We start from the raw sequence: 12,730 nt of genomic DNA on the forward strand, positions 1-12,730 counted from the left end.
TGAACTGGCTGTGTTTTTTTATGTTTCAGTTTCAACAATATTGAACAGTAACTAACTACTGGAACTAACATCCACCATAAATTTCTTTTAACAGGATTCAAGCTCCATATTGGCTTTCCCGGAGTCTGGGCTACGGAAGGAGGATTTGCCTGGTGCTTGTGATGATTGTTCAGTACATTCAATTAATCTTTCTCTTTTTTTTTTCTTTCAGATCGTACAGCCTTCTATTATGCTGCTGCTGTGATTAAATACAATTTATTATTCCTCTATCGAAATGTACTTTATTATCTGTCTTTCAAAAGTATCAAATTGTTTACATTTCTGTAACATATATATTTTACTGTTTGGTTTCTACCCTGTTTTTATGCAGCTTTTACGGTTTGGATGCCGAATAAAGAATTTCTTGACTTGAAAGATATTAGTACTCACAAAGCTTAATATTTATGAGTAATATTTATCAGTAGTTTTTTTCCTGTGTTCATCTGATGTGGTATGGTTTGCACTGCCAAGAAAAAGAATGCCATTTGGTTCTAGTTCCCTTTAAACATGCCTTGTACTTTTGTTAGTGTGCCTATCACAACCATTGTCTCCGACGTTGGTATTTAGCGACGAAGACACTTGTCAGAACTTTCTAAATGGTAGTTGATACATACCATCCGAGTTTCTGGTACACTTTGCCATTAAGAGATTGTATATTTAAAATAATGGCTTTAAGAGTATACCACATGTCAAGAAGCCCATGGTACTAGAAATTGTTCTGATTTCCTTGGATGGTGGATGTCACTCGGGGTTGAACAATGTTTGTCCTGTCTCATATGGAACTTAGGCATCCCTACTTAATATTGTTAATCGTCTCTGGGATGGCCCAATATGATCTACTTCATTCATTTTCCGTGTGTTGTGCAGGGAAGGAGATATGGTCTGATCACATTCTCAGCATAATTAGAAAAGTCCTGCGAATATCCACTTGAGTCAGAGTGTCTTTCGACCTTGGGCATCCCCATGGTTTGTGTTAACCTGTACTTTTCTCTTACAGTTCATATTATGATGGTGCGAAATCACCAGGCCTTTGACAGCTGCAAATGAATCGCATACATGCCAACGGAAATTATTCGGGCAGGAGACTGCTGATTTTTAAAGCCGAAAATTACTAATTTAGATTTCCCCCGACACAAACTCTCACCTATTTCAATGCAAGTTAATTGGGAAAATAAACCTCCCAATTAACCTTCTATAAATCTCCCTCTCTAAGTTTTCCTAATTTTGGCATCCATGCCATCTTATTTTTCAATGGAATTTCCAGTTGTCACTGACCCCCCAAATGCACAGTGCTGTATCTGATATCATACATAACCAAACAGATATTCATCAAAGGTTCCTAAAATGGAGCTCCCAAAGTCTGAATGTAGTTTTGAGCAAAGGCCTGATGGCGACCAGTTTAAGTGAAAAGAACAAAAACCACTTCATTCACAAATCTAATTCGTTATTTTGCTGCAGAGGTAGTTATTTTACTGGATTGTCATTCGTAGTTCTCCAAAGCTAAACTAGCTTCAATACGTCAGAACATTCAGAACTGAAAGACTGGAGCAAAGCAATTACAATTAACGCAAGAAGCAGCTCATATGTGGTTTCCTAAATTTTCGTCATTAAAAAAGTTCCATAAATTGATAAGGACTTAGACATGTTTATTTTAACCTTGAACTCATCTCAAATCACCTTAATTCACGGTGGTTTTTGTGCAGCCACGAAGAAACAGAATTGAACATAAAGTAATTTTAAGTAGAACACAAGAGTTCATTTACATGGAGTTCACTCTTGGTCAAACCTGGTTAAACCCCTTCTTTATGTTAAAATGAAGTTAAACGAGCCAGGAACGCAGAAACATAATAATTAGCAAGAATAAAATAATTCACCCAAAACTCCAGATGCAGCACTATCCAAGGTGCCTCCGTGTCCCATCTTCAGTTTCTGCTGCTTTCTTTTCATTCCTTGATGTTCAATACCAGCTTCTAAAGAAAAACAACATTAAAGCAGCTCAGCAAAACAAACCAACAAAAACACGCATGGCAAAGTAACTGCACAAGATCAACGAACTGCAGTGTTCAGGTAAAGGTTTGGCCCACTCTAATGCCGAGGTTGGTCTGAAGGATTAAAGAGTAATTTTATGTTAGGAATTTGTAAATGTTCTGCTTTTTCAATCAGTTATAAATAAGAGAAATCATGTATGTAAGCTGTAACAAGAAAAAAAAAAAACATTTTCTAAATCTAAGGACATTTTAGGAGAGTTAGAATAGTTGTATAGGCTCATACAGCAGAGATTACCACTCAGGTTGCAAAGATCAAACAGTTTCAGAGATGTTACTCAATTGTACAGGCTCAAGCCGCCCACAACAGCAGGGGTGTAATAAAATCTTTATTAATAAAGATGATGAATCGAAATTAGCCAAAGAATAACAATTACTGCAGAAATTGGCCGCTGGAGCCAACCAACTAAAGTTAGGCTTCCAAACTCTCAGTGAAATAACCATTTAAGTACCTACGTCAAGCAATTAAAGGTAACAGTGGTGGGAGTGGGTATTCTGTTAAGAATGGATTATGCCAATGCGTAGCCAGCTGTTACCACTGGAACTATTTGGCACAACCAAAATATGATGATTAAACTACTTCTGAATCTGCTAAAATGTGATCAGTTTTCTGAAGCTAACCAGGGGTTTCACCCTTCCCTCAGTCACCAAGAGGATTCAGTCAATGCTCTCGGTATTACACAAAGGGTATTATGATTCAATGCACTGAAACGTCCCCTTTCACTCCCTTCGTTCTGGCTATGATTGCTCTCAATATGATGCCAGGTCTCTATGGGTTTTCATTCCACAGATGTGGCATTAGCTGCTTGTTGACATTTGATAGATTTCTAATCAAGAGACCTTTCATAGAACTTTCAAGGCCCACCTATTTTACTAGGTGTCTCCCCCCCCTTTGTGGTCTTTCTGTTTTTTTTCTTTAGTAGTTGTAAAGGCAATATGCAGTTTGGTGGTCTACTGCTAAGTGATGAATGGAAGGCAGACTAGGGGAGTAGAGAAAGAACAGCTAGTTAAGTGATGGCCGAGATCTATTTTTCTCCACAAAGTTATTGGGAGTACCAGAATCTATCAGATTAAAATAAAATTAATATTTCCTACGGCACCTTCCAATTCTTCCCTCCCACTCACTTGACTCACTCCAAGGTAACAAGTTACTATCCAAAAAGCTCCCATGTATCATATCTATAGCCGACAACCTTGTTTATTTATATTAGTATAAAGTATTTATTAGGGTTATGACCCTGTAAAGGTAGATACAACCCTGTGGTAAGAAAAAAAAAATGGCAACTAAGAAAGAGGTGGTATTAGGGGTCAATTAGAGTTTACCAATGAGCCCGCTGAAAGGGAGACAGGAGTTCCTGCTTGCCGCCCCAGTTCAGGCTGAGAAGTGTAAGGACTAATCGTATCAGAAATCTGAACTATATTTAAGAGGGACAAGCCCTAGATTCTAATCAGGAGACTAGAACAAGTGGTAGGAAGAAGGGATTCCGATTTCAGACACTATATACAATTAGCACAAAGAGGAGGCAGCACAATGGGTCTGGAAGATCACAATGAACCCTGAGGATGCCGCCTTCTCTTCACATGCAGGTTTGGAATGGAATAGGAATGCAAGCATAGGATTTGCTACAAAGGAGACCAGAATGTGTCTGGAGATTCACAAGTGAACTGGACTGCTGCCTTCTTCTCTTCCTAGGAGAAGATCCAAGACATTCTAGAATAAAGGATACAACCACTGATAATCTGTGCCAGAATGAATAATGTGAAGACAAGAATTTCCCGAAAAGATTGATTTTGATATTAAAGTATTCATGCAGAGCAGAAAGTGTTATGCCAAAATCATACAAGAGAGAACTGTATGTGACTAAGCGTGCAGCAAAGCCACACTCGGATCAAAATCCTATTGAGAGGTCCTTTACAGACTCATAAAAATGTATTAAAGTGCAAATAACCTACAAGGAATATATGACATTGTTTCAAGAAACATTGCCACATGTAATACATATAGGCCCTCATTATGTCTGCCAGGGTTAATGTGGGGGTATGACCACCAACTTGCTGGCGGTACATACCGCCACTCTATGAGATTGGCGGGTTGGCTGCAGCCAACCTGCCACTTCTCCACTCATACCGTCATGGCGGGATGAGCCCCCGGGCCGGAGATCTCTATCTCCAGGCCGGCGGCTGGCACAGTACTGCCCATGGCATTATGAGCCGGCCTACCACCATGGTTTTCATGGCAGACAGATGGTAGCTGCGGTGGCAGTATGTTGGCCGCCATCACTGCGGCGGTATGTACTGCAGATGTTTGGACCTTGACACTGCCAGGGTAAACATGGCCTGCACTAGCTGCTTAAATGCCTCACCCAGAAACTGACCAACTACCCACAGGAGAGATTAGGCAAATGTTGACAGGGGTAACCGCAATACACAGACAGTAGAGACAGTTTGTATTATAACAGCCGGGAAACTAAAGTCACAGGTGCTAGTCAAACACCTACACATGCAGAAGCCACTGACAATCCACAAACTATAAGTGTTATAATGGAGCGATACCAATGTAAAATCAATGAAAATGCATTCTAGATAGTAATAACGACCCATCACTTACAGTTAATTTATCCCCATTTGTCCCTACAAGGTGAACAACGGGTAATTAACATTTGCCTTTCAAGGGATTGTGCCTAACATACTGCAATGCCAGTTGTGGGGATGGATATTTGCAACCCTTTACACTACTACTGTGCTACTCAAGACCCTCATGGAAATACAGGAGCACTGTGGTTCTCCTGCAGATACCTTGGATTTGAAACCTATGGGCCACATAGATACAGTAGCTAAAATACTATTGGTAATATTAAAAGTAATGCAGCTCTGCCAGTCATACATAAAATACATTTGTGACTCCACAAGATCAGAAATAAGTGGAGTTACCAGAACGATCTCTCATGTTTATGTCTATATGGTAAGAGACTCTCCATACACAACCACAAAAGTATCAAGAATGATACAAACCCAAAATAAAAGATGCAGGATAAGCAATATTCCTAGGGTACACCTACAAAAACATGGTGGATTATGGAGAAAAAATCTAATATTACCATACAAACAGCAAAGGGGGTATAAAATGCAAACAGAAGTAAGGGGTAAACTGATATTTTGTGCCCCATCCTTCTACTATCCCCATGGCAGTAATCCACCTGATGTCTATATTAAATCATGATACATCTTTTGTGTGGAGCAGTCACTTCATTTGTTAAACGATCATAACATTAAAAGCTTCATTTTCTCACTTTCTCTCTCACTTTATCTTCATACAAAAATATGAATGTTTCCTGAACAAAACATACCTATATTTGGGAAGAAAATTGTCTTTTTACGTCAGTTCCATAATATAAATGTAATCATGTATTCATTAAGATAGCAGTGAAGTTGTTTCTTCACAAGTTCAATACAATGATTGTGCCTTTAGATGCCTCAGTCCTTTGCAGCAGAGACAACACAACTCTCAAAGGTCAAAAGACTTTGAAACAAACATTTGGCAATGGCATCTTAACACTCTGGGATTATGACCATTCACAAGTCATAGACAACTTGTGTTTCACGGAGTGCAACCACTTCTTCAGGGCTGTACAAATAATATCCAGAAGGCAAGCACTCATCGCAAGATCTACAGACACATGCATTTAAGCACAATGATAGAAACACACCATATATGAAGTTACATGGATTCTTGCTCATTAGGAGGATTGAGCTTCATTGCAAGTTTATAAATCATACCTTTTTTAGCCTTTAATTACTTAGTCGAATTCCAATTGCATAAACAGCACACATTTAGAATGCATTGTTAGTTGTTCAAAGGTAAAATATTTATAGCAGTAACCATCCAATGAATAGGAAAAGTATGTCTTTGATAAAATAGAGTTATTAGTAATGTTCTAAGGCTGTCTTGCATGAAAAGTAGATGTGACTGCATTCCAATTTTGATTTTGGGTAGCTTTTGGGGATTAATGCTGTCAATCTTGTTTTTCTTGTCATCGTATTTGATATATTGACGTAATTCATGGTTTGTGACAATGTATTGTGTTATATGAAAACGAGTCGATAATGTAATCTTTGAATTGACAAAGAGGATTTCTTTAATAAATTCATATTCTTCAAAATTAAAGTAATTGCATTTTAGAGTTCAATTCGGGTGACTCAAAATTTGCCTACTGGTACAGTAAATAATCACAAGTCATTCTCTTTCAATTAAAGACATGGGTGGTACCACAAAACATCATTATATAACTCCATTCCTTCCTAGACAACCACATAATTGATAATAGATGATCACTATTCTAAAACCTGTATCTGATACATAGGCGGTGCAGGATCACTTAAGATGTGGAAAGAATTGAGGATAGAAAATATAGTATAGTTTTCTAAGTATATTGAGCCCTACATCTAGCGCTCTGAATTTATCTACCTCCCATGTTTCTTTTATTCGTGGTTTGTGTGCTCAATCTCCAACTCTACAGCCCACAGGTATATGGTCAAAACCCAAGATTAAAATCTTATTTAGCGCCTCGCCTTTATATTCCTCAGTTAAGTGCAATCCTAGTGGTGGCTGAAGGCCGTGAGCTGCGTGGGGTCAGGCACATGACCTGGCTTGCGTCCAGGTCATGTATCCAACTCTCTGCAAGCAGCCATCCCCTCGGCAGGTGAGGAAGGTGGCATGGCCCCCTCCCCAAGCCACTATTGGTCCTGGGGACCCAGGGACATCTTTTTTTTTTTTTTTTTTTTTTTTTTAAAGGGAGAGAGTGTGAACAAATTACTTCCCAAAGTAACTATTGGCCCAAGGGACCACATCCCCAGGGCCAAAAAAATACATATTATTAGGGGTGGAGGACGTGTGCTTCCCTCTCCCCAAGCCTTAAGAGGCCCTGGGCAAACCATCCACTGGGGCCAATGCATTAATATTAAAATCGGCCAAATGGGCCCATTTGAGCCCAAAGGATCCCATCCCCCTGGGCCATACATTAATTATAGCGGAGGGGGGCGCATTGCCACCCATCCCAAGCCGTAAGTGGCCCTAGGGACCACATTCCCCAGGGAAAAGTGGGGGGGGCATACGGTCATTCCCGATCTAAAGTAATGCACTCAACAAGGCAATACAGTGCAGGTGCACACAGTAGTAGCAGTACTCTGTTGCAAACTAAGAGCAACCATGAAATGCACTTACCAATACAATCACCACACAAAAAGTCAATCTTGCCTACAGGCTTTCCAGTGAAGTACAATTACTAATTTTAATTAGATGGACTCCCTAAAATTACAATACCTGGAGTAGGTGACCAAGATATTCTGGATAAATGGACTAGGTTGGATACAACGGCACACAAGGGAATTGGTTCCGCTTATATGCTACATATATTGCAAAGACTTTATTGGGGGCCATTATTTTCAATGTTAACTAGTCAAAAAGTACTAAAGTGTGACATATGACAATGAATAAAGCATTCTACCACAGTGATCACCACACTCCCTGGTAAAAGCAGCTCAACCACTCCTGTTTACTTCAAATCACAGTGGTGTGCTTAAGCCAGTAAAGATACATAAATTCATATTGATAACATAAGACTCATACAGTTGTTTTATGTAGTTGTGGCCACAGTGCTAGATCTCACCTCGACAGTCACAAAAGATTTGTTGTACGCAGTAGAGAGAGGTGGAGGTCATACCTTTAACTCAGTTCTAGGACTGGCTATCACGTTATTGGTATTAGCGGATGTACAAGCAGAGTACACTTAATTCTCACATGCTATTAAGCCTAGTTCAAACTGAGCAGCTGACAGTACCTAATAGCATACTTAAACAAGCCTTGGCCTTAAGTAATGGTGAACCCTAGGTAAATAATCTATATAGCACACAAAGAATTTTAAATAATAATATGCTGCATATAGTCCGAAGAACTGCACACCTTGTGAAATGTTATTTAGCAAGAAAATGTATGTACTAGACTTCCCAAGAGGGGAAATCCTCATGACTAATCACACCTTGATCTATAACAGGATTTCCAGCTAACCCAACAAAGTTTGGCTGATGCACAAAATGCTGCAGCCTCATTGACATTGTCCGCTGTAATGGGCTGGCTACTTAATGGTGACAACATAGAGCCTGTGCCAGTCACAGCAACAAAAGGAACTAGAACAGTGATATAATCACCAATACCTCTATCAACTCAGTTAATAAGTACCATGGTGCCCATGATGTACAGCTGACCACTGTAGCTGCCAGAAATACTGTAAACTGTGCAAATGACAAGTGTCACAGAGCATGGTGCTGTCAGAACACCCTCCAGATGAAGAGAAACCAGCCCAATCACAGATCATCAAGTAGTAAGCACTGTAAAGCTTGAAACTGCAGTAATGACACCATATACACCACAACTGATACCCATTTCAGATTACATTAAAAGGATATTGAATTCAATCGCCAGAAACACATCAGACATTAATCCAACACTGCCTGAATATAATAAACTATTCCTCACTCAAGCAACTGAAAATGAAAAAAATATATAGATGTGAGAAAAATAGTTGGGGATATCTCCGTTGCAAAGTAGATGGGTGGAGTTCAGGCATGTTTCATGTAATGGAGACTTACAATAAGCATTAATTGACTTTTGTCTGGATAGTTGTGATACTGATTTGGGTCAAACTTTGGCTGGCGGTGGCAGTAGCGGTATTTCTCACCAAAATAGTGCAGGCCAAATGTATTCCAGAGATTGAGAATCCAAAAATCAGAAATGTTGAAGCTAGTATCACTAGAGGCATTTTGAAGCAGTTCAGTCAGGTTAATAGCCACCATGCTGCAAGATGGTGCTTATTAGAAGGACATGGATTCCCAGATCCTCGGACTAGCAGAGACTGTAAAAGTGCCACACACCTTTCTCCAAAATCTACATGGCATCTTATCACCAGATGCTTTTTCCAGTGATGGGGTAGGAACACTAAAACAAACTTGCCTGAAAACCTACCATCCAATACTTCAACATATGATAATGACACTCATCTAACCATGAGTGATACAGCGACTTGCCATTCTACATACTTTTAATGACACAGTGGGATGACTCCACAGTACTGATGTGAGAAAGTGAACCCATACTTTGTCACAAAATTCTCTTACTTCAAACCATTAGCCAAATATCAGTCTGATTCAGACACTTCTTTCAGTAACCAGAATTACACAAAACTGATCACTTGTTTCTTTCTAGATACAAAATTCTATTCTCGCATGTTTTGGAGACAATATACTGAACAGTTAGAAAGGGGAGTCTCAGGTTGGTAGTGGCTTGCACCCTGTCCAAGTAGGGACTCTTCTTTCTACTCAGGATAAGGGAGTCACACACCTAGTATAACCCTAGCTCATCCCCTTGGTAGCTCAGCACAAGCAGTCAGGCTTATCTCAGAGGCAATGAGTAAGGCACTCGCACGTAACACACAGTAATGCACACCGTAATACAGTGAAAACACTAAAAAAGGACACCACACTGGTTTTTAGAAAAAAATAATATTTACCTCTGTTAAACAAGACCAATACGAGAAAAATCCAACAAACAGTAATGCAGATATGAATTTTGCAATAATTATTTAGAAAGACAGTTCTTTGAAGTCGATAGCTGTGTCCGGGGCTATCACAGAGACATGAACAACAAATCCAACAGTTCAGGCCGACTTTGAGGTCGTGGGCCAGTTACGGTGTCGGGAAGACCCACAAACAGTACCTTGGAAACGCAGGGCATCACGGTCCCGGTGCAGGGGTCGTTGGGCCCTTGAAGTCACACGCGTTGCAGATCGAAATCCGTGCTGATGACAAAGTCAGGAGAAGTGGTGCTGTTGGCATAAGGGCTGGGGTGCGAAGTGGGGACGATGTGACATGTGATGCCCACAGATCACTGTGCAGGCAGTAGCTCAGTGACGGCACCCTGCGGTGTCGGTGAGACCAGCAGTGCGGTGTAAAGCTGGGCGGTGCGACGTGTGGTGTCTCCAGGTTGCGGTGCAGGCACTGTTGTTGCTGAAGCGCTCCCGTCGGTAGGCCCAAGGCTGGAGTACGACGTGGGGCAGGCTCCATGCGGTGCCCACGGGTCGCGGTGCAGGCAGGGGCGTCTGTTGACAATGCTGGAGTTGAAAGCACTGGCGTCGGTGGATTGGAGCTGCAGTGCGAGACGGGACGGTGCTTCACGGTGTACCTCATGAGCAGTGTCCTCAGGCCACAGTGCAGGCAGCAGCATTGGTGTCAGCATATAGCGACGGCAGAGATACTAAGGCTGCGGTGTGAAGGACATGCATGCCCCAAAGGTCACAGTGCAAGCAGTGGATCGGTGACGGAGTCAGGCATCATCATCAGTGAGACCAGATTTGCAGTGAGAAGCGGGACAAGGCTCCATGGGAGCCGTCAGGTCACAGTGCAGGCAATGTTCTGGTGTTTTTTCTTCTGTTGCAGCACAAAACACACAGTTCCCAGTGCTGTAGGCAGATGAACTTTAAGTCTTTGTTGTCCCTGAGACTTCCAACAGGAGGGAAGCTCTACTTCAAGCCTTTGGAGGAACTTCACTAGCAGGATACACAACAAAGTCTAGTATTTGTCCTCTCCACAGAAGAAGCAGTAACTGCATGCCAACCCAGCAAAGCACACACAGCAAAGGGGCAGTACTACTCCTCACAGCTCTTCTCCTTGGCAGAGGAAAGTCTGGGGTTTTGGGTCCACCACTTATACTTATTTCTGCCTTTGAAGTAGGCAAACTTCAAAGAACAGTCTCTGTTGTTTGCAAGATCCTGCCTTGTCCAGGCCTGGCTCCAGACACACTACATGGGGTTGGAGACTGCATTATGTCAGGAAAGGGACAGCCTGTTCAGGTGTCAGCTCCTCCCTCCCACTCTAGCCTAGGAAGAACCATCAGGATATACAGGACACACCTCAGCTCTCTTTGTGTCACTGTCTAGATTTAATTCATAACCAGCCTAGCTGTCGGTCTGACCCAGACATGGATTCAGCAGCCAAGCAGAGGCACAGAATGGTTAAGCAAGAAAATGGCAACTTTCTAAAAGTGGCATTTTCAAACTGAATCGCTAAAAGAAGTATCTTTAAATTATGAAGTCAGAGACCCCAAACTCCACATCTCTATCTGCTGCCACTGGGAAATGACATTTAAGAGGAATTTAAATGAAATACCCATGTTAAACTTTGGGAGAGATAGGCTGTGCCGCAGCGAAAAATGAATTTGGCAGTATTTCGCTATCAGGACATGTAAAACACACTAACACTTATCCTGCCTTTTAAATACCCAGCAACCTGCTCATGGGGCTGCCTTGGGCATACCTTAGGAATGCCTTACATGTAAAAAAGGGAAACAGTTGGGCCTGGCAAGTGGGTACACTTGCCAACACTCACTTTCACCCACTCACTCTCACTCCTCCCCGTGGCAGGCCTGAGACATGTTTACAGGGCTACTCATGTGGATGGCACAATCAGTGCTGCAAGCCCACTAGTAGCATATGATTTACAGCCCTTGGGCACACATGGTGCACTATACTAGGGACATACTAGTAAATCAAATATGCCAATCCTGGAGAAACCACTCACCAATACAATTTACACAGACAGCATATGCATTTTAGCAATGGTAAAGTGCCCAGAGTCCTAAAGCCAACAAAAACAGGTCAGATAACTATAGAAGGACGGAGGCAAAAAGTTTGGGGTTGACCCTGCAGAAAGGGCCGGGTCCAACAATGTGGAATAAAACAGTTCATGAACAGAAAAGAAAGAGAGAGAAAGAGAGAGAGATTGTGTGTCTGTGTGTGTGTAAGTAACAGAAGGATGGCATTTTCAAGGAACAGATACACTTTTTACTTGAAGATTGTATGTTACACAGTTCAACAAACAACATGCTTTAGTTTTGCAGACATTACTGAACTATTAATTCCCTTTGTTCTTAAGCAAAGTTGCTCACTCCTCAAAATTTGATGTGGAAGAGAGTGCTACTGATAAGGGATGAAATTAATGCTTTTATTGCTAATGGCAATTCATTTAATTTAGCTTCTTAAAAGCTAACAGATGAGTGTATATGCATTTGGAATCTGCACAGAAGTTGTCATCAGCCATTTGCAAAATGAGCTGAAGGTTCATGTGAGCACCTTTAGAATTGGCAAATTGTGCCTGGTCAGAGTCCTGCAGTTCACAAAGAAGTGCAAGAACACAATTTGGTGTTTAAACGATTCAAGCAAGACTGAGGTCCTGATTTATATTTTGGCAGATAGAATATTTCATCATAAATGTGACAGTTATTACAATTGCCATGACATAATGTACTTGTAATACGGCGGACAGGATATCCGTCACATTTGTGACAGAGCATTTCATCAGACAAAATATAAATCAGACCCTAACATCAAGCCCGACTGCCTAGCCATACCACACAGCAAGAGAGTGTTCTCCTGAACTTCCTGCAGGGTTTCATGCACTTATCCACACTCGCTACCCCTCAACAATAGTACCCAACACACACTATTCTCACAATCACACAGTCCTAAAACCACACACAGAACACTCCACACTTGCATACATGTTCAACATCTGTTCACTTACCAAACAAGACACAGAGA

The 12,730-nt window shown here is 41.3% G+C and overlaps 1 protein-coding gene across 1 annotated transcript in view; it reads right to left on the reverse strand.

Annotated features, from left to right (window-relative positions):
• Positions 1–12,730, reverse strand: part of TRUB1 (TruB pseudouridine synthase family member 1) — a 188,229-nt gene that overhangs the window by 146,726 nt on the left and 28,773 nt on the right. The window contains exon 2 of the mRNA XM_069239276.1: positions 1,914–2,009. Coding sequence (XP_069095377.1) covers positions 1,914–2,009 — 96 coding nt within the window. The remainder of the gene's footprint in view (positions 1–1,913; positions 2,010–12,730) is intronic.

Source organism: Pleurodeles waltl, chromosome 6 (assembly GCF_031143425.1).
Source record: "Pleurodeles waltl isolate 20211129_DDA chromosome 6, aPleWal1.hap1.20221129, whole genome shotgun sequence".
NCBI classification, from domain to species: domain Eukaryota; kingdom Metazoa; phylum Chordata; class Amphibia; order Caudata; family Salamandridae; genus Pleurodeles; species Pleurodeles waltl.